This window comes from Molothrus aeneus, chromosome 16, assembly GCF_037042795.1.
Source record: "Molothrus aeneus isolate 106 chromosome 16, BPBGC_Maene_1.0, whole genome shotgun sequence".
Lineage (NCBI taxonomy): Eukaryota > Metazoa > Chordata > Aves > Passeriformes > Icteridae > Molothrus > Molothrus aeneus.
Genome location: NC_089661.1, coordinates 1,602,864 through 1,624,793, shown reverse-complemented (window position 1 = coordinate 1,624,793; position 21,930 = coordinate 1,602,864). Strand labels below are relative to the sequence as shown.

Sequence of the window (21,930 nt, the reverse complement as noted above, 5' to 3'; positions counted from 1 at the left end):
GAAAGAGAGTACCGGGGTTCCGGGGGTGTCAGGGAGCTGTGGGATCCAGGGGAAGCGGGGATTCCAGAGGTGCACCCCAGAGGGACTGGGAGGACAGCAGAAAACGGGGTTTAGGGGCATGTGGGGGGCATTGGGGGGTCAGGGTGGGAAATGGGGGTGCCGAGGGGATATGGGGTGCATTGGGGGTGTAGGGGTGAGCTGGAGCATTACCGGGGGGCACAGGGATGTGTGGGTGCACTAGGGGGCTTGGGGCACACTGCCGGGGGGTGTGCATCGGGGGGTGCCGGGAGATGTGGGGTCCAGGGGATTGGGGGTGCCAGAGGGATGTGGGTGCCTGGGGGAGGAGGAAACAGGGGAAAAATGGGGTCAGGGGTCTGTGGGAGCCTTGTGGGTCAGGCTGCAGGTGGGAAATGGGGTGCCGGGAAGATGTGGGGTGCATTGGTGGTGTACAGGTGCACTGGAGGGATATAGGGGTGCACAGGGGAGGAGGGGTGCAGGGGTCACTGCCACGAGGGGTGCAGAGGAGGGTATGGGGGCCGTGCTGGGGCTGTCTGTGCAACCTGGCACCAGGGACTTGTGCAGGGCTATGGCACCCCAAAACTGCTGCTGGGGACACCCTCTGTGTGCCGCTGTCCTGCCCGGCCCCGTGCCCAGGGACACCGCTGCCTTTGGGGGTGCGGGCAGCCCTCCACCCCGTACCGGGGTGCTCCGGGGCCCGGCAGTGCCACCCTGTCCCGCAGCCCCAGGGACTCCCAAAAGCCCTTCCAGGGCCACTTGGTGCCATTTTGGGGTGAGAAAGGGGCGTTTCGGACAAAGCAGGGAGCGGAGGCGGCGGTTGGTGCAGCAGTTCCTTCCCGGCCGGTACAAAGGCAAAACAAACCGAAAGCGTGTCCGTGTCCGTGTCCGTGTCCGTGCCCATCCCGTGTCCGTGCCCGTGCCCGTGTCCGTGCCCACTCTCCTCCCATGGTTGTGGCACGGGGCGGGCACTGCCCGGGGGCACCGAGCCCCTCCCGCGCTGGGTCCCGCGGGGCCCCCAGCCCCGTTCCGGCTCGGTCCCATCTCGGCTCAGCCCGGGGGTCCCCCCGGTGCCCCGCTTGCCGCTGGCGCGGGGGCGATGGCTTTTCAGCTGGAAGAGCGGTGGCGGTGGCAGTGTGTCCGAGGTGCCACCTCCCGTGGTCTCTCTGTGCTGCCGGTGTCGCCGCGGTGGCTCAGCCCCGGCCCTGGTGCCCCGGGATGTCCCATCCCAGACGGATGGGTCGCTCCCCGGCGGTGGCATCACCCCCCGGCCCCGCGGGGTGCAGGGGGGTCCCCGGGCGGCGGGGGATGTGGCCAGGGGAGCCCGGGGCGGGATCCGGCCGGGGCGAAGCCGCGTGGAGGGGCTCAGTGGGGCTGTCACTTGTCACCGTCCCCCCGGGTACCCCGAAACCTGCCGTAGCACGAGACTGAAGCAAGCGAGCATGCGAGGGCGGGCGGAGAGGGACATCCTATTCACCGGGAGAGAGGGCCCCAAAGGCGGGGCTGGGGGCTGGAGGGGACACGCAGCGCGGGGAGGGGGGGGGTGAGCTCGGTGACCCGCTCCGGGGGCGTGAGGGGACCCGTCCAGCCTCCGCCGCCACCCCAAAATCAGCATCCTCCTCTGGCCCATCCCTCGGAGCATCCTTTGGTCGCCAGGAGCATCCTTGGTGGCGGGGCCCGCTGGCACCGGGGCGGGGGGAGCAGGATGCGGCCGGGGGGGGTCACACGGCGTCGCCTTCCCACTTTGGGCTTCCATGATGTCCTTTCGTCTGTCCGGAAGGGATTGGCAGGACACCGGGAGGAGCACGGGCGATGGCGGCGGCGTGGGGGGAATTTACATGGTACCGGGGGGGCTCCTGCCCCCATCTCCCCCCGGAGCCCCGCGTCCCTCGGGGGCGTCGATGCGGGGGATGTCCGGGCTCGGTTGGAATCGGGGGCGTCTCTCGAATCCCCCCGCAGCCGGAGGGAGATGGGGTGGGCGATGGCGGCCGGGGTGGGCGCGGGGTGGGCCGGCTCCGGCGCTACTCGATCACCATGCAGCACGGGAGGTGCTGGGAGAAGTACTTGAAGAGCTCCGGGGTGGCCCCGGGGCAGTTGGTGAGTTCCAGCTCCTCCAGCTCCTGCAGCTGCACCAGTCCCGACAGCCCCGTGGTGGTCAGCAAGGGGCAGCCTGCAAGGGGACAGGGTGCTCTGTCAGCCCAGATCACCAGCACCCCCCAAAAATAGCATCCCCAAAAAACAGGCACCAGCATCCCAGAACGCCAAAATCCCCCCAAACAGAACCAAAGGGTCTGGATCTCAAAATCCCAGCACCTCAAACCTCACCATACCCAAAAGACAGAACCTCAAAAAGTAGTGTGCTGAAAAAAAGTACCCCAAAACCCCAACACTAGCAAAAAATCACTCAAAATATCAGCATCCAAAAAAATCCAGCACTCAAAATTGCACACAAAAACCAGTACCTTAAAGCACCAGCACCCCAAAATACCAAGACCATCAAAATTAGCAACCAAAAAACTCCCACCAGAACCCAGAAAACCAGCATGCTAAAGAATAGTGCTCCAAAACACCTGCACCCCAAGGTCAGCCTAAAATCCCAACATCTCAAAGCACCTGTATTAAAAAAAAAAACAAAAAACAAAAGCAAAAGCAACAAACCAAAAAAGAGTGTCCCCCAGAACAGCTCCTCAAAAACCAACACCCCAGAAGACTTGAATGGCAAAACCATAGCTCCCAAAACACCACCACCCCAAAAAACACTGCACCCCAAGAGCCCAGCATGGCTCTTTCCCCACAGCTGGGCTGGGTGCAGGTGCCTGCTGGCCTGGGGGGATGCTGGCTGTCCCCAGGCTGTCCCCAGGCTGTCCCCAGGGCTCTCTCTGTCCCCATGCCCGGAGCCTCCCCAGCCCCTGGGGTCTCCAGTCCCTGGCAGAGGGTCAGGGTCTCACCAGCCAGAGAGAGCAGGCGCAGGCTGCCCATGCCCAGGAGGTGCTTCAGGCCAAAATCCTGCACCTGGAAAAGAAGATGGGATGGGGATGAGGGGGGGACAGTGGGGACAACCACAGCACCAGGGCTCAGCATTGCCCAGCTGGGGTCGGGAATTGGTGCCAGGGCTGGGAACCTGAAGCAGGGTGCAGGATGCTGGGGCAGTGTGCTGGCTCTGGGTGCTAGGGCAGGGAACTGTGATGGGACAGGCTGCAGGGAGGGGAGCCTGAGCAGGATGTGGGATGTTGCAGCGGGATGCTGGGGCAGGATTTTGGGTGCAGGGCTGGGGTACTGGCTCTGGGCTGTGCGACAGGGAGCGGGGAGCCAGGGCAGGGAGCCTGCAGCAGGTACCGGCTCTGGGGATGCAGGGTCAGGGTGCCAGGGCTGAGTCCTGCTGAACTCACAGGAGCTCTCTGCTTCCTGGCACCAAGTCTTGGGGTCTTCAGCCAGCCCCGGGAGCCCGCCCCGAGCTCATGGCCCATGCCCAGGGAGGTGCCACCATGCCCTCTCTGCCGTGCCGAGCACAGCCGTGTTCCACACCTACCTGGCAGCACCAGCGCAGGTAGAGGCTCCGCAGGGATGACATGGTGGACAGGTAGCTGAGGCCGGTGTCGGTGATCCGCACGCACCTGCCGGGACACGGGGTGTCAGGGCCAGCTGGTCACCCGTGGGTGTCCCCAAACCATGGCCCCCATGCTGCACCCTCTGCTACAGCACGGCTCAGCATGGCACGGCTTGGCACGGCATGGTTTGTCATGGGGTGACACGGCACAGCACAGCTCAACATGGCATGGCATGGCGTGCATGGCATGGCATGGCTCAGCACGGTATGGCATGACTTGGCATGGCTTGGCATAGCTTAGCATGGCATGGCATGGCCCGGCATGGCTCAACATGGCATGGCATGGCATGGCTTGGCACAGCACAGCACAGCTCAGCACAGCCCTTTACCTGTCGAGCACCAGCTCTTCCAGCTTGTGCAGGTCACAGGCGATGTACTCCAGGGCCATGTCGGTGATGCGGGGGCACCAGGACAGGTCGAGGCTGCGCAGCTTCCGCAGGTTCTCGGCCACCAGCTCCACTCCGTCATCCGTCACCTTGGAGCAGCCCGAGAGGCTGAGCACGCTCAGGTTGGGCAGGCTGTGCACCATGTTGACCACGCCGTGGTTGGTGATCTCCCAGCAGGAGTTGAGGCGCAGGGTGTGGGTGGTGTAGCCCTGCTTGGCGGTGAAGTAGGCGAGCGCTGTGTCCGTCACGTGGTAGGCTTGCAGGTTGAGCTCGGTCAGGTTGGGCAGGAGCTGCGAGATGGCGGCGATGGCGTCGTCGGCCACGTTGATGCAGTCGCTGACGCTCAGCGCCGTGATGCGGGCGTTGAGGCTGGACCACAGCCCGGCCTCCGTGAAGTCGTTGCAGCCCGACAGCTCCAGCCGCACCACGCCCTGCATCTGCTCCAGCATCACCTGCCGAGGGCAGCGGGTCAGGCCGTGCCAGGCACTGCCACCCACCCTCGTGTGTCCCTGGGTCCCCGCCCTGGCTCCCTCTGGGTGGCTCCTCCCACTGCTCCCAGTCTTGCCTGGGTCCAGTCTTCTCCCCTGAGATGTCCCTGGCATGGGTTCAACGCCTGCCTTAGGGCACACCAGCATCAGTGGGGAATGGTAGAGCACAGGCAGGGACCCCTGGCTGCAGCCCCAGCACTGTGCCAGGTGCTGCTGGCAGGGTGGGGATTGATGCTGCTCCCAGCACAGGTGAGGTGTGCCCACAGAGCAGCTGGTGCTGTGTTTGGCCATGGCACAGGGCAAGGATCTCGGTGGTGACCTTGCCCAGACCCATGAATGGCCCCATCTCTATTACCTCAGCCCTTGCTTGGGTGACCCTCTTGCTGGGGAGCAGCCAGCCAAGCAGGAATGTCCTGTTCCCAGAGATTGTCACCCACTGTCACATCGCCGCCCAGCAGCACGGCCACCTCACCTGGCCCTGCCTTCCTGCGGGGGTGAAGCCCCAACAGCCTCCTGACCCTGCACAGACTGTGCCCATCCCACTGCCCAGACCTCAGGCAGGGCCTCCCTGTGCTGCCAGCACCTGTGGGGTGGCCATGCCACCTCTCTGCTCCTTCACTGTGACAGGACCACTCTGCCCATGTGTGTGTCTCCAAGGCCACCAGGACTGACCCGCCACAAGCACACCTCAGCCACCCCGGTCACTTCAGCAGGGTCACCTACCTCCAGCCCCGCATCTGTGATGGTCGACCTCTTAAGGCTCATGGACTTGACCCCCTTCTTGGAGAGGGGGTAGTTGTCAATGAACTCACAAATGTCCAGGTCAGAGACGCCCACGAGGCAGAAGCCGTCGAAGCCGCGGACGGCGAAGCCCTGCAGGCTGACGAACTCCTTCTCTCCCCCGGGCAGGACGTTGTAGAGCTCTTTGGTGTGCAGCACGGGCGTCAAGCCCACCCAGAACTTGGGCTGGTAGAGCACCCTCCGCCATGCCTTGCACACCTGCGCCAGCACGCACTTCTCGCACGCCGAAAAGTACCAGAACAAGCGGTTGAGGATCTTCTCGTCCACGGCCAGCTGCCTCTCTGAGGGCGAGCCCGGCAGCTGCTCCGGGGAGGGCTGCTCCGAGCCCTCGCTGGCGTTCAGTCCCACCAAGGAAGCGCCGGGAGGGGAGGAGACGCTGGCCAGGGTGGCCAAGGAGAGCGGGGAGGCCAGGCTGGGGATGGGCAGGTCGCTGCGGTGGGCTAAGGCCGGGCTGAGGATGGCAGGCACGGAGGAAGGCTGGCACAGGCGGTTTTTCACGGCGGGGGTGCCTTTGGTGATGCTGGCGGAGCCGAGGCCGTTGGCTTGCGTGGGGATCTTCACCAGTCCATTGCGGGGCAAACATGGGGGCTTGGTGTCGCCGTTTCTCGGGTTCGACATCTTCCACAGGTCTCTCTGAAATGCAGGGGTGTGGGGTCAGGGGCTGTGGGTCTGCTGGGGGGGGTGGTCGTGGCTGGGGGAGGTGCTGGCACCAGGGAGGGGGGAGATCCTGGGGGCCCTGAGCAGGGTGGCACATGGGATCAGGTGGCACAGCCACAGAGGGGACCTGTCTGGGACACAGAGCAGGCTGCATGGCCCTGGTGCCCCCTGTGACGAGGGATGGATGGGGATTTGTCCCTGGGTATTCACATCCCTCTCTGAGCCTAGAAACAAGCATGGCTAGTGGCAGACAGAGAAGGATCCACAGGCTGGTTTTGGTTGGAAGGGACCTCAAAGCTCATCAAAGCCCATCTCATTCCATATCCATGCCATGGCCAGGGACTCCTTCCACCATCCCAGGGTGCTCCAGCCTGGCCTTGGGCACTGCCAGGGATCCAGAGGCAGCCCCAGCTGCTCTGGGCACCCTGTGCCAGGGCCTGCCCACCCTGCCAGGGAACAATTCCTGATTCCCAATATCCCATCCAGCCCTGCCCTCTGGCAGTGGCAGCCATTCCCTGTGTCCTGTCCCTCCATGCCTTGTCCCCAGTCCCTCTCCAGCTCTTCTGGAGCCCCTTTAGGCCCTGCCAGGGCCTCTGAGGTGTCCCTGGAGCCTTCTCCTCTCCAGGTGAGCACCCCCAGCTCTCCCAGCCTGGCTCCAGAGCAGGGGGCTCCAGCCCCCGTGTGATTTTGTGGAGGGCAGTGGGCAGAGGCAGAGGAGCAGAGCTGCCTCTGCCCACTGTGCTCGCCAAGCCCTCAGCAGTGAGCCTGTGCCAGCCCTAGTGGAGCCTCAAGGCAGCCGGGCAGCACCCGGCAACCCAGGCCAATAAATATTGCAGTGGCAGCAAGGCCGGCTTCCCAAGGGCCCCCCTCACCCACCATCCATTATTCAACGCATTTCCCTCTATAAATATGGAGCTGAATTATTGATGGGGGCTCAGCCCCCTCCCCCTACCCAGCCAGGGCCTGGCACAGGGCCCTGCCCGGCTGCTGCCTGCCCTGCCCACACCCCTCGTGCCAATGCCACACCAAACCCTGCCAAAAAGCTGATCCTGGCAACCCCTGCGGGCACAAGGAGCTGAAGCACGGGAATGCAGCTTGCAGTGCATGGAGCAGGGCACAGGGAGCTCCCCTAAAGGCCCAAGGGGTGGTTGGCACCTCCATGCATCAGTGACAGGAGCTGGGGACCTTCCTGCCTGCCAGCTCTTCCCAGACCCGAGATTAAAGCAAGGGGATTATCACAGCTGCTTGATTTGGGATGGAGAAAGTCAATCCCTGATGGAGGGGCACTGAGGGAAGGGCATCCTGCTCATGTCCAAGCTCCGTGGTCCCTGAGCCTGGAAGCAGGATGCAGGCTAGACCCCTGCTGCTGCCCATCCCTTTCACTCTCACAGCATCCCTTGTGGGAATCCACAAAATCAGAGGGTTTTGGGAAAGCTGCAAAAGGCAGGCCTCAGAGACAGCAGAATAGACCTAAGCAGGAGCCACAAGATTGGTCAGCAGAAAAATTATTTAAAAAGTAGAAAAGTGAGGACAAGTAGAACAATGGTCTGTGTATTAATGCTTGTCTAGAATAACTCTCTAAGCTACAGAAAAGTTTATCTAGTGAGATATTAGGAAGTTTGAAGCTTAATAATGGAGCTCTGTGCATTGTGTTTTAGGGCTCACAAGCAGGTCTTGTATCCAAAATAAGCAAGCATTGTTTAACCAAAGGTACCTGTGCTTATAGTGGTTGGATAGAACTACTGTCAATGTGCTTTTGCTTTGTGGGATTGGTCAGAAAACTCTTAAAGTGAGTTGTAACATTGAGTTCTTGGTCTGCTGGCTGGGATGTGAGCTGCTGGCATCTTCCCACTGTCACAACCATGTAATGAGGCTGATGCTGGAAAATCAAACAGCTCAAGGCAGTTCCTCAGCAGTCCCGTCCCGTTGGTGATTTGTACACAGACCCCAGCCAGCGATATCCCTGGCCTCATCCAGCTCTCCTGGAGCACCCAGGGAGGGCACAGCCACCCAAACAGGAGCTCAGCAGCACAGCCAGGTGCCGGTGGCACAGCTGGAGAAGCCGCGGGATGCAGGGCACACCTGGCATGCAGGGCACAGGGGACACTCCCGTTCCCGGCACAGGGCTGGGAGCGCCGCGGTGCCAGCAGCCAGCCCGGCTCGGTGGCCGCGTCCCGCCGCGATGCAGCCCCCGGGGACGAGCCCAGCCCTGTGCAGACAGCCTGGCGCCGCTCCCGGCTCGGATGCAGCCGCTGCTGCCTCCGCTCACGCCGCCCCACAGCGGAGCCGGGCCGCCGGTGCTTGGACGTGTGTTAAATTCGCTTGAAAGCAGGAGAAGGGGAGGGGAGAGAAGGGAGAAACTCGAAACCGGCGGCTCGGCTGCAATTAGGGAGGTAAACAGAACGTGCAGCGGGTGTCTCACAGAGCACCAACCCAAACAGACAATGGCCAGGTGGCACGGGAAGCTGTCACTGCAGCGAGTGGCACCGAGCCCTGGAGCCGCTGGGCACGGGGACAGGGCAGGAGGTGGCACCGAGCCCTGAAGCCGCTGGGCACGCTGGCCGGCCCTGGGTATGGGGAAGATGAAACAGGAAAGCCTTATAAATATGATTGTGTGGCAAAAGATTTTGAGAATATAGAAACTACAAGCGAGATTGAAATGAAAGCAAGCTTTGAGATCCCTCAGTTACTGAACAACTGGAAAACAACAGTGTGGCCAGCTGAAGGTGATCCCCTTTTGATGGAACAACACCCTCTGCTTGCAAACAGCTCCAAGGGTCAGAGCAGACCCTACAGCTTGGCAGAAGGGGTCCAAAGAGAAGTTTATAGGGTTTAAAATGTAACACAGTGTGGTAATGTAATGATTCTTATAGGCTGCATGTAAATGCTATAGGATTTGTATCTTGTACTAGATTGGTTAGTGAGAATCAGAATATTCAACACAGAAGAAGATTTATTGTATTGGAACGGGAACCTCGCTCTCTTACTCTCTTACTCTCTTACTCTCTTACTCTCTTACCCTCTCATCCTCTCTGCCCCTCTCTTCTCTCAGGCCTGCTCTGAGCTGTGGCTGCAGCTCCCAGCAGGGCCCTGCCCCCAGGCCCTTTGCAGTGAACCCCAAGTTCCTGACCTGGCTGCAGAGATCTCTGTGTCCGTCCGTCCCAACGCTCCTACCCCCCGACACTCTGACACCGGGGACAGGACAGGTGGTGGCACCGAGCCCCGGAGCCGCTGGGCACGCTGGCCGGCCCCGGGGACAGCGCAGGTGGTGGCAGAGGGGAGCCCAGGGCCTCGGCAGCCCGAGGGGACAGTCACAGCAGGACACAGATGCTGACAAGTCGCCGGACTCACAGCAGCCAGCAGGAGGTTTTGGCACCACGTCCAACCTGCTCAGAGCTCGGCTGGTCCCCGAGGCTGAGCTCAGGGGCTCAGGGGGATTGGGGAGGGGGGCTCAGGGGAGCTCAGGGGGGCCCAGGGGTCTCAAAGGGGCTAAGGGGGACTCAGGGGAGGCTCAGGGGTCTCAGGGGTTCCCTGGAAAGCTGAGCCAGGCCCCCTGCCCAGGGAGCTCCGTCTGCCTGAACAGAGCACAGAAATCCCGAACCTTGAGTGAGCCTGAAGTCACTTCAAAGAGAAAAACAGAGAGAGATTCGAGCCTCTGGGCACAGGAGGATCTGGGCAGCGGTGGGGGGAAGCCAGGCAGGCGTTTCTCTCTGGGGAGATGAGCATGGAATAATTTGGGTGCTCCCACCACCCCCAGGCACTGAACTGTGCTTGGGGAAAGACCCCAGTGTGGAGAGGGAGGGCTGGGAGGGGAGGGCTCCAGTAGCTGCTGTCTCTGGCACCAAGGGGCAGGGCTGGCATCTGCCCTCCTGTGCCATGGGAGAGCCCCGGCCTGCAGCCAGGAGCCCCCCAGCTCCTGCAGCCCAGGGCTGAGGCCACAATGCTCTGATGTTCAAAGTGACGCTGCCACAGCCCCTGGGGGACACAGCTGCTGAGTGCAGGGACACCCAGAGCCTGCCCTGTGCCTGCACAGGCACTCCCAGAGACAGCGGATGGACAGACAAACCCAAAGTTGTCTGTCTTGGAGGTGTCAGCACAGACCCTCCCAGATGTTCCAGCAGTTCCATGAACACTTCCAAACGTTTTTTGGCCACTCCAAAGCAACAGGAGAGCAGAGATTTGTCCCTTTCCCTCCCTGTCATCTCAGTGTTTGCAGATTGCATGACTGGGCCAAGCACACCATCATCACCATCATCATCAGGATTGTTCAACACTTGGTGCAACCCCCCTTGCTCTGGGGTCCCACAGGAAGGGCCCACATTTGCAGCCCGTCTGTCTCAGCCCCCTTTGCTCTCTCACGGGGAGGCCTCTCCCAGTACTGGAGTGTCAGCCCCAGCCCAGTGGGAGAAAACCTGACAAGAGCAAAGGCCAGAGCCCTCCAGCCTCCCGAATCCACTGCAGGGTGCACATTTCTCAGGCTACGTCACTGGCAGGGAGGTTTGGGGGGGTTTGTCACCCACGGAAGCGATGATGCAGTGCTGGGGGGCGGGTTTGACGCAGGAAGAGAGAAGCAAGCCCGGGTCTGAGAGCCTGGCACCACAAACACTGCACTGTGAGGATGCTGGGATCAACGGGATGGAAACTGCCTGGAAAACAGAGCCTGCCCAAACTGTTGGCGAGTTTACTGTCTGCACGTGGTAGTGCAGAGGGATGAGGGCCTTGAGACACGGGCAGGGCCATCAGCCCCCCTGTTAGTGCACGGCCTGGGAGAGCCCCGGCTCCTGAGCAGTTATCCTGTGCAGCAGGGATCGGGCTGGTCTCCGGGACAGCCGGGCTGGAGCTGGACCGAAGGCCCGGGGAGATCCCGGATTGGCCGGCGTGGGAGCCCCCGGGACCGCGGGCGTGCTGGGTCAGCACCGGGGACAGCGGCCCTGGTCATTGGTCCCGGTCAGCACCGGGGACAGCGATCCCGGTCATTGGTCCCGGTCAGCACCGGGGACAGCGGCCCTGGTCATTGGTCCCGGTCAGCACCGGGGACAGCGATGCCGGTCATTGGTCCCGGTCAGCACCGCGGACAGCGGCCCCGGTCATTGGTCCCGGTCAGCACCGGGGACAGCAGCCCCGGTCATTGGTCCCGGTCAGCAACAGGGACAGCAGCCCCGGTCATTGGTCCCGGTCAGCACCGGGAACAGCGGCCCCGGTCATTGGTCCCGGTCAGCACCGCGGACAGCGGCCCCGGTCATTGGTCCCGGTCAGCACCGGGGACAGCGATCCCGATCACCGGTCCCGGTCAGCACCAGGGACAGTGGCCCTGGTCCATCGGTCTCGGATGTCAGCACCCCGGCCAGCGGTCCCGGTCAGCGGCTCCGGTCATTCAGTCCCCGGCCATTCAGTCTACCGAGGACAGCGGCCCCAGTGAGCGGCCCCGGTCAGCACCACGGTCAGAGACCCCGGTCCATCGGTCCCGGTCAGCACCGCGGACAGCGGCTCCGGTGAGCGGCCCCGGTCACTCGGTCCCGGTCAGCACCGCGGACAGCAGCTCTGGTGAGCGGCCCCGGTCCATCGGTCCCGGTCAGCACCGGGCACAGCGGCCCCCCCAAGGACACCGCGCCCGTGTCCCCGCCAGCATCCGGCCCTGTCGCGCCGGGCCCTGGGAGGGAGGATCCAGCCCTGCCCCACCGACTCCTTGTAAGGGAATCTCCATCACCCCTCAGGGCCCTGCCAAGATCCAGCATTGCTCCAACAGATCCTTGTCAGAGATCCCACTGTAACCCAGCAGGCAGATCTGCTGCTGCCCCAGCAGATCCCAGGGAGAATCCATGACTGCCCCGCAGACTCCCCGTGACACCTGCTGCCACCCAGCCGGTCCCTGCAGCCCCGCTGCTGCCCCCGGCCCCCTCGGAGCCTTCTTATGGCCCTGCCAGGACCCAGAGCTGCTGCCAAAGGGCTTCAGGTGGCAGAGCTGTGCGGAGCGAGCAGCCATCGCTGACTGCTCACACTCACACACCCACGGGGTGCACACACACACACACACACACACACACACATGCACGGGATGGACACACAAACCAGGCTCACATTCACACTCACACTCACACTCACACTCACACACCCACGGGATTCACACACACACACACACACACACACACACACACACACACACACACACACAATCCTGCTCACACTCACACGAGATGTGCACACAAGCCCTGCTCACACTCACACTCACCCAAGATGCACTCACAAGCCCGGCTCACATACACCCACGGGATGCACACACACTCACACACTCACACTCACATGGGATGCACACACACACACACACTCACACACACAAACACACAAGCCCTGCTCACACTCACACTCACACTCACACTCACACTCACACTCACACTCACACAACCCCTCTCACACTCTCAGCGCGGCCGGGGCCGCCTCGTGCACGCGCTGCCGGGGTTGCATCAGCTGAATTCATTACCCGTCTATTTTTACTAATGCAGCAAATCAAGTCGCTCTACGGGCGGAGCGCACAGCCCGGCACGGAGCGCTGTGCCGAGCACGGGGCCCGGCCTTTGTGCAGCCTCCGGGGGGCTGAGCTCGCTGGGGCTGCCCCGGGCAGCGGCGGGGCCGGAGCCGAGCCCGGAGCACAGGGCAGCGATGCACACATGAGCACATCCCCCTGCGGAGCTGCTGTGCGGCTGCTGCTGCTGCTGCCCCCGGCTCTGACCCCGCTGGATCAGAACGCTGCCCAGCACCCAGCCCCAGTCTGGGTCTCTTCAGGGGGTTTGGGTCACCCCAGCAGTGCAGAGGAGCTGCTGGAGGCTCTGGAGGAGCCACTGGCTCTCCTGGAGATGGAGGGGCAGTGGAGAGATGCTCCACTGGAGATGCTGTGCCTGTGTGTGTGTGTGTGCACAGGTGGATTTGGGCTCCAGCCTCAGCACTCACACAGGTGAGTGGGACAGAGGCTCAGAGCACAGCTCCAAGCTCAGTGCTGCCTCTTCCTTGCTGCACAATCCAGGAATTCGGGGTAGGGAAGGGCCTTGCCTCTCCACCTGGCCCTGCAGAGCTGCTGTTTGTGTGATGGGAGCTGGGAACCTCCCTCCTGGGGCTGCCCTGAGAGCTCCTGGGGAGACCCAAGGGCTGAGAGCAGCTTTCCAGCTCCCTTGATGGCTCCCAGCAGTGCCAAGGAGCTCATCCCACCTTGCAGTGGATAAAGAAGCTTAGGAGGGGCTGGGAAATGACTGGTTGGAGTCCCACTGCTGGGGCTGCTGCTCTCAGTGCCAGCCAGGCTGGTGAATCCATGGCTGGCTCTTGCAGAGGAGCTGTCACGGTAGGAATCCCCAGCACTGTGATCTCTCGGGTGCCACAGCCTTCCCAAAGGTCAGGCTCGGGATTTACAGGGTTGGCCCCATCCCCAGGGAGCTGGGAAAAGCTGGCTGAGGTGCCAGCACCAAGCTCTGCTCAGGTCCCTACTGGGAGATGCAGCTCCTGTCTGGGGGCACTGGGAGATGCAGCGCCTGTCCCCAGCCCTCAGTGTGGGGGGGAGGCAGAGCTCCAGCCCCAAGCAAAACTTCCTCCCAACAGGGCTCCCTCTGACCACCAAGCCCCTCCTGCAGCAGCTTTCAGCCTCTCTGCTGAACCCCCTTCTCCCAGAGACAGCAAATTCTGACCTCTCTCCTTTCCCCAGGCAGTCCCCTGTCCCCTTGGGAGGAATCCCCCACCCAAAAGGAGCACGGGAGGGACAGACTGAGGGCAGAGCTGGAGCCCTGCTCCCTTCCCCTCCAGCCTCCCCTGGAGATCTTTGCTCACACACCATGGAAGGATGTTTGTGCTTAAGCCAAGCTTCCCCCTGCTCCCCTCTGGCCAAGGCAAGGAGAAGAGGGAGCAGCTCCTCATGTGCTGGATCCTGCCCAGCCTGGCCTCCTCTCACTACAAGCCCAGCCAGAGCCCAGTGACAGCTCCCAGAGTGTCCCAGCCCTTCCCTCTGCCCAGGAAGGGCTGAAATGCACCATCCCCTGAGGAGCCAGGAGCCAGGGGAGCTGTCTCTGAGCACAGGATGTGGATGAGCTCCTCAGGTCCTGCTGGGATTTGTGCCTGCCCAAACCCTTCACCCCCCCAGGCATGGTGACAGCCACACAAGCACAGATGGCACTGATGGCACTGATGGCACTGATGGCACTGATGGCACTGATGGCCCTTTGCCCCTGGGCTCGGGGTCTGGCTGGGACCTGGGCATGGGGTCAAGCAGGGGCCCTTGGCACGAGGCTGGTGGGACAGCAGGGCAGGCAGTGTCCAGCCATGGCACTCCTTGGTGGGCTGTGGGTGCCAAATGCCTGCATGGGCTCCAAAAGCCTTCAGGCACCATCCTGATCCTGCTCCCAGCACAATCCCCCGGCCTCCTGCTTCCCCTGTCCTAGAGCTGGGCATGGATCACTCCTCCAGCAGGGAGAAACCCTGGAGGAACGGGTCCTGCTGAGCTGTGCCCTCCCCAGACCCTCCCTCCTCATCCCTGAGCTCCTCCCTGAGCCCCGGAGCACCCAGCACACGTGGCTGTCCCCGTGGCAGGTGGGCAGAGGTTGGGAGGGGGATGCTGCCAAGGAGCTCTGCTGCCTGCACAGCCAGCGCTGCTCCCTCCCACACCAGCAGCCCCCACTCGCCTCCCAAATCCCCTCTCTGGGTGCAGCTCCTGCACAGGCACTGCTGGGAGCTGCACGAGATGGGAGATGGGGACACAGTTCCAGGCAGGACGAGGTGGCTTTGCCATGGAGCTGCTGAGCCAGGCACAGCTTAAATCTGCAGAGCAGAGGGGCAGGATCCAACCTCCAAACTCCAAGTGCTCCCACTCCTGTTGTCCTTCTGTCTGGCCACCTCCCCACAGGATGGACAACAGTGGCTGTGACCCCACGGGAGGGGACAAGGGAACCCTTTCCCCACTCTCATCTTACCCTGGCCCGAGTGAGGGTCACCCCTTCCCCAGGAGCAGGATTTGGGGGGGCAGGAGGGTCCCAGTGCCAGGGGTGCCTGTCCTGCTGCTCCCCTGTGCCCTGCAGCTGCTGGCACAGGGAGGGGAGCAGGCAAAGGGATCGATGTGGGGGAAGCCAGCTCGGGGAAAAATAGATATCTAGCTCATTAAAAATGGATGCTTGAGCGAGTCCTCCCCACTCCAAAGCCACCTCCCTCCCTCTTCCTGGTAGCCAGAGTGAAATCAGCACCCAGCTTCAGAGGAGGGGAGCTGCCAGCACGGCACGGTGCTCGCTCTGTGCCCGCTGCTGCCAGCCTGCTCAGCACCCTGGGGTGCTGTGCCCCGAGACCCCCAGACCCTGGGCACAGGGTGGGCATGGAGAGGGTCTGCCAGGAGCATCCCTGCTGCAGGGACTGCCAGGCTCCTGCCTTCCCTGCCCAGGCACTGCCACATCCCAGGGGCACCAGCAGATGCCAGAGAGGCACCACCTCAGCCCAGTGCCCCATGGCACCCCTGGGCCCCCACATGGCCAAGACCTTGGGGCTATCTTGCTGCTTGCTGCCAGAACCCCGTGCCTCAGTTTCCCCATCTGTGCTCAGCCCCAGCCATTCCGTGGGCTCGAGTCTGCCTGGTCCCCAGCCCCACACGCTGATCCCTCTGCCCCTCGCCATCCTCCCCACCAAAACAAACTCAGTCTTCCCATCCTGGACTGATGGGAGATCCATGGATCTATGCTGGGGTCTGCAGGACCCCGCTGTGGGGCTTAGCCCCCTTGGTCCCATCCCATCCAGGGCCTTCCCCTTCCTCCATCCCCTTTGGCTGGTGTCCCCTGCATGCACAGAAAGCCACACCAAGCTTTTGGGGTGTTTGGGTGTTTGAGCGCAGCCTCGGGGATGCCAATGGTGCCACCAGGGAGGACAAGAGGAATTTTAGAGACTGGCAGCAGAGGTGGAAGGGGGAAAACATCAACCCCACACTGGGACATCCATGTCCCTACAGTGATTGCCCTTCCACCCCCACTTCAGAATTTTAGAGGAATTTTAGAGGCTGGCAGCAGAGGTGGAAGGGGGCAAACATCAACCCCACACTGGGACATCCATGTCCCTACAGCGATCGCCCTTCCACCCCCATCTCAGGGCAGCCCTGCATCCCGCGGGATGCCCCTGATCCCCCTTTCCCTGCCTTCCCCACCCGCTGCTGCCCGGCCATGCTGGGGGGGGACGGACACACAGAGCACATCCCCTCACCCCCCACATCCCCCTCCCCACACCGAGGGGGCGGAGGGGGCAGCATCACCGGCCCGGGGGAGGCTCACACCGACCACCATCCTCTGCCGAGGCACCGGGAGGCGGGGGCGGAGGGGGGGCACCGGACCGGGAGCCCCGGGGCCGGGCCGGCTCCGCTGCCGTTATATAACGCGGCTCCATGATGCGGGATGCGGCTGGGGGCGGCTGCGGTGCCGGTGCCGGTGCCGGTATCGGTACCGATACCGGTACCGATACCGATAGAACAGGCACCGGCACCGACAGAACAGGCACCGGCACCGACCCCGGCATCGGCATCGACCCCGGCACCGGCTTTGTGTCGGAAAGGCTTTTCCCGAGCGGCTCTTACCTCCAGCCCTGTCTCCCGAAGCTCATGCCATGCCTTGCGCCCGTCTTCTTTCGGTTGCAGCAAAAAATCCCACCGGCAAGAAAACGGCGAATAATCCCCCCAAAAATCCCCGTTGGCAAAGGGGCCGGATCCCGCCCGGCCCCCGCCCCAACCCCGCGAAACAACAGGAAAAATAAGCGGGGAGTGGAGGGGGGGAATGGGGCCGGATCCGGATCCGGGGGGATGGAGAAGGGGGGCCCTGCTGCCAGCCAGCCCCGGGAGCGGGGAGCACACGCACACGCGCGTTCGCACACACGCACACGCGTGTCACCGGCCGAGCCCGTTAAAGGGACACCGACACCGGCAGCGATAATGGAGCGGCGGCAGCGGCACCGGGAGAGGCGAGGTGAGGGTGCGGGACACGGGAATGGGGCTGGGCTGGCAGCTGGGAGTGCAGGGAGAGAGGGTGGTGGGTGGGGGAATGCAGGGGTGGAAGGATGGGGGATGGAGGGAGGGATGGATGGAAGGATGGAGGGGGGATGGAGAGGTGGAAGGATCGAAGGAGGGATGGAAAAATAGAGGGAAGAATGGAGAGGTGGAGGGAGAAATGGATGGAGGGAAGAATGGAGAGATGAGGATGGAGGGGTTGGAGAGGATGGAGGAATGAAGGAATGGAGGGAAGAATGGTGAGAGGAAGGGATGGAGGCGTGGAGGAGGAAATGGAAGCATGGATGGAGGATGGAGGGATTGAGGGAGGGATGGGGTGGCTGGAGAAATGGAGGGAGGGAGGGTTGGAAGGCTGAACGCAGGGATGGGTGGAAGGCTGGATGGACAGATGGATGCTTGCTCTGGCTCTCTCCCCAGCAGGGCATGGCAGGCTGGAGATCCTGGTGCACATCCTGCTGTAGACCCCGCTCACCCCGGCAGCCACCCCGGGCTCTGTGACAGCCCCTGGGGCACAGCGATGACACTGGACCCTGTGCCAGGACCCCCAGGGGCAGCAGGCACCCAGGCCAGGCTGCTGTGCCCACATCCTGGGGGAATCACCCAGGCCATGCCAGGCTGCTGTGCCCACATCCTGGGGGAATCACCCAGGCCATGCCAGGCTGCTGTGCCCACATCCTGGGGGAATCACCCAGGCCATGCCAGGCTGCTGTGCCCACATCCTGGGGGAGTCACCTGCCCAAGCCACCTCTGGCACTGACACCTGCTGGGAGTGTCCCACTGCTGTCCCCCGTGTCCCAGCACCCCCAGCCTGGCCCCAGCTCCACCCTGCTCCCCGGATGGAGGGAGCTGCTCAGCAGGCACATTTGGCCCTGGCCCCGGTGCCTTGCCCAGGCACGGCCCCGTGAGCAGCAGGTCCAGCCCGGCGGGCCCCGGGGAGGCCGAGGGAGCCGCCTGCAGCCAGCACTGCCTCCTGCTTCCATTATTTATAAGGCAGGTTGGGTTTCACCCTGCAGCTGGGAGGGGGCTTGGGGGAGGAGACTGTGCACACACTCACACTCACACTCACACTCACACTCACACTCGCACCCTCAGCACACCCTGCCCAGTGCGTGACAAAGGCTGGAGGGAATGGTGCCTGCAGGGATGTGTGGATCCATGGCCTCAAGCTGGTGCCTCGTGTTTCCCCATCCCCTGAGGAGCTGCAGGTCCTTCTCCCCACAGTCCCTCGTGCCCCTAGCAGTGCCCTGTTCCCCGTGGTCCCCAAGGAGCTGTTCCAGGGGAATTGGGACCTGCAGCAGCCTGGGAGCAAGGCTGTGGTGCAGCCCTTGGGGACACTGCACCCAGAGCAGGCCAAGTGCCACCAGGGCTGGCAGGTAATGGGAGCCACTGGGGCCCTGGATGGTCCCTGATGTCCCCTTGCTCCTGGCACAGGCCCGTTGTCACTAACCCCTGCCACCTCCAGGACTCAGAGGCGACAAATTGTTGTGGCCCCATGTCCTGGGGACATTTTCATGCCAAGAAGGCTGAAAACTCCTTCAGCAGGAGTCGTCCCTTGGCAAGAGGAGACTCCACATGTATGTGTGTGTGTCCCTGGGGAAGGGGACACAGCTGGGGTGCCACCAGGGGGTACCCACACCTCGGTGCCTGATGTGGGGTGCTGCTCACCCCAGCTCTCCCTGCAGCCACAGGTTGTAGGAGTGACAGGGGTAGGAGGGTTGGGATGGACACAGAGATCTCTGCAGCCAGGTCAGGAACTTGGGGTTTATTGCAAAGGGCCTGGGGGCAGGGCCCTGCTGGGAGCTGCCAGCCACAGCTCAGAGCAGGCCTGAGAGAAGAGAGGGGCAGAGAGGATGGGAGGGTAAGAGAGTAAGAGGGTAAGAGAGCGAGGTTCCCATTACAATACAATAAATCTTCTTCTGTGTTGAATATTCTGATTCTCACTAACCAATCTACAAATCCTATAGCATTTACATACAGCCTATAAGAATCACTACATTACCATACTGTGTTACATTTTAAACCCTATAAACTCCTCTTTGGGCCCCTTCTGCCAAGCTGTAGGGTCTGCTCTGACCCTTGGGCCTGTCTGCAAGCAGAGGGTGTTGTTCCATCAGAAGGGGATCACCTTCAGCTGGCCATGCCATTGTTTTCCAGTTGTTCAGTAACTGAGGGATCTCAAAGCTTGCTTTCATTTCAATCTCGCTTGTAGTTTCTATATTCTCAAAATCTTTTGCCAGACAATCCTATTTATAAGGCTTTCCTGTTTCATCTTCCCCAACAACAGGTCACCATCACAAGCCTCCTGAGCCCCCTGCTCCCTGTCCCAGTGCTGGTGCCCGGTGTCCCCACGCTCAGGCCAGGCCAGCAGCCGAGAGCCGGGTGACCCGGCTCCCGCAGCCCCCTGCTCCCCTGCAGCCCCTGCAGCGCCCCGGTGATGCTGGAGCTCGCTCCCAGCGTGTCCCCAGGGCGCCGGGAGCCCGGGCCGAGCCCTCCCGGTGCAGCGGGAGCAGCGGGGCCGGGCTGGACCGCAGTGCGCCGGGGCCGTCGCCGCAGCAACCGCCGTCGCCTAGCGCCGCTGTCTCCCGGTAACCCGTCGCCTAGCAATGGGGGATTTTTCACAGCTCGGGATGAAGAGTTGAAAGTTATTTTTAGCCCGGGTTGCGAATCAATAGGCAGCGCCATTCGCTGCCCGCAGGATGCACAGGGGGGGAGCAGGGGGGTCTGTCCAGCCTGGGGTCACCCCCGGCTCAGCCCCTCCTGTGCTGACCCCACAGCGCTCAGGGCTCTTCCCTGCCGAGGATCTGATTCCCCCTCGGCTTCCCCCCATGCAGGCCACGTGTGGGTGAGGGTGGGTGAGGACGTGGAGGCTTTCAGGTTTCTGTGGGGGCCCCCACAGAGAGATGGGGGTGGCCACACTGCTGCAGGGACCATTGGACCCTCTTCTCACTCTGGGCACCCTCATCTTATTGTGGGGACTCTCAACCAGCCATGAGGTCTCTCCTCCAGCTTCTGGGAGCCTCATCCTTTCATGGAAACCTTCTCTCACCAGTGTGGACCCTCACCTGGCCATGGGACCCCACCTGGCCATGGGACCCCACCTTACTGTGGTGACCCCACTTTGCCATGGGACCCCCACCTTGCCATGGGACCCCCACCTTACTGTGGGATCCCCACCTTGCCATGGGTCCCCACCTGGCCATGGGACCACACCTGGCCATGGGACCCCACCTTGCCATGGGTCCCCACCTGGCCATGGGACCACACCTGGCCATGGGACCCCACCTTGCCATGGTGATCCCCACCTTGCCATGGGACCCCCACCTGGCCGTGGGGTCCCCTCTTTTCCACATGGACCCCTACTTTGACATGTGGAGCCCATCTTTGCTTTGGGGATCCCCACCTTGCTGCTGGGGACCCCTGCCCTGCCCTGAGGACCCTCACCCCTCCTGACAGGCTCCCTGAGCTCCCCAAGCCCTCCCAGGCCACATTCCCACTCTCGGGGACACCATCCTGGGGGTCTGAGTGAGAGGGGACACTGAGAGGGGACAGAGCTGGCTGGGTGCCATGCAGAGGAGCTCAGGTTGTCCCTGCACGTCCCCAGGGATGGGCTGAGAGCTGAGCTAAGGCTCCTGAGCTATTTTTTCAAGACAAGGTGGGTGCCTCCCACAGGCGCAGCTCCTTCGGGTGCTCGGAGAGCTCCGCACGCAGCCCGGGGGGATGGGGACCTGCATGGGGACAGCCTGGGGACCCCCGGCCCCTGAACATCCCTCCAGGGCCCCAGCTGCCCCAAATGTCCCTTTGCCTTTCCAGGAGGGTTTTTTTGGGCACAGTCCATCCTGGAGCATCCCTGCCCATGCCATTCACACCCATGGCACAGCGGGGAGGGTGCCCAGAGCCACCCCACAAGGACATTTTGGGGGCAGCGTGGAGGTCCCGGGGACCTGCAAGAAACTCCAGGAGTGGCAGGGGGAGCTGCCCAGCAAAGAAAAACTTTGGGGTGACCCATCAGGAAGAGACAGGGTCACCAAAACCCAAGGGAAGCTCCTGCTCTGTGAGTGGCAGATGGGTCAGGGACAGAGCAATCCTGGATGAGTCCCAGCGGATCCGGAGGGGACGTGGAACCGCTCAGGGAGCTGCAAGAATCTGTCCTGTGGGGAAAGGCTGGGAGAGCTGGGGCCATCCAGCCTGGAGGAAACCTTCTGGCATCCTGGGATACCTAAGGGACCTTGGGAGGATGGCAGAGAGGCTTTGGCCAGGAACTGTAGAGGCAGAAGAAGGGTGTAGGAGTGTCGGGGGTAGGACGGTCAGGATTGACACAGAGATCTCTGCAGCCAGGTCAGGAACTTGGGGTTCATTGCAAAGGGCCTGGGGGCAGGGCCCTGCTGGGAGCTGCAGCCACAGCTCAGAGCAGGCCTGAGAGAAGAGAGGGGCAGAGAGGATGGGAGGGTAAGAGAGTAAGAGGGTAAGGGAGCGAGGTTCCCATTACAATACAATAAATCTTCTTCTGTGTTGAATATTCTAATTCTCACTAACTAATCTAGTACAATACACAAATCCTATAGCATTTACATACAGCCTTTAAGAATCATTACATTACCATACTGTGTTACATTTTAAACCCTATAAACTCCTCTTTGGGCCCCTTCTGCCAAGCTGCAGGGTCTGCTCGGAGCCTTGGACCTGTCTGCAAGCAGAGGGTGTTGTTCCATCAGAAGGGGATCACCTTCAGCTGGCCATGCCATTGTTTTCCAGTTGTTCAGTAACTGAGGGATCTCAAAGCTTGCTTTCATTTCAATCTCGCTTGTAGTTCCCATATTCTCAAAATCTTTTGCCATCATATTTATGAGGCTTTCCTGTTTCATCTTCCCCAACAAAGCGGAAGCAGTTTTCAGCTGGAGGAGGGTGTGTTTAGATGGGATAAAAGGAGGAATCGCGCTGTGGGGGAGGCGCTGAGGAGCTGGAGGAGCTGTGGGC

General features: G+C 62.2%; 1 protein-coding gene and 1 long non-coding RNA gene across 3 annotated transcripts; one reads left to right on the top strand and one right to left on the bottom strand.

Annotated features, from left to right (window-relative positions):
* Positions 1–834: 834 nt before the first annotated feature.
* Positions 835–17,306, bottom strand: FBXL16 (F-box and leucine rich repeat protein 16). Its single transcript, XM_066560734.1, has 6 exons — positions 16,531–17,306; positions 5,220–5,930; positions 3,952–4,460; positions 3,545–3,629; positions 2,964–3,027; positions 835–2,185 (listed from the first exon to the last, which is right to left on the bottom strand). The coding sequence occupies exons 2-6, from the start codon at positions 5,913–5,915 to the stop codon at positions 2,037–2,039; spliced, it is 1,503 nt and encodes a 500-aa protein (XP_066416831.1). The 5' UTR covers positions 5,916–5,930; positions 16,531–17,306; the 3' UTR covers positions 835–2,036.
* LOC136563386 (uncharacterized) lies at positions 16,778–21,799 on the top strand. 2 transcript variants are annotated; one of them, XR_010784621.1, is made up of 2 exons: positions 16,778–16,915; positions 17,377–21,799. It is a non-coding gene; the product is annotated as an uncharacterized lncRNA (long non-coding RNA). The 2 variants fall into 2 exon arrangements; XR_010784620.1 differs by having other exon boundaries at positions 17,374–21,799.
* Positions 21,800–21,930: the final 131 nt, after the last annotated feature.

Bases quoted from the DNA above. Each gene is read 5' to 3' on its own strand.
- FBXL16 (XM_066560734.1), bottom strand. From the start codon at position 5,915: ATGTCGAACCCGAGAAACGGCGACACCAAGCCCCCATGTTTGCCCCGC. The intron at 4,461-5,219 runs GTAGGTGACCCT...TGCCCTCGGCAG, and splicing joins TCACAGATGCGGGGCTGGAG to GTGATGCTGGAGCAGATGCA. The intron at 3,028-3,544 runs GTAGGTGTGGAA...CTTCTTTTCCAG, and splicing joins ACCTGCGCTGGTGCTGCCAG to GTGCAGGATTTTGGCCTGAA.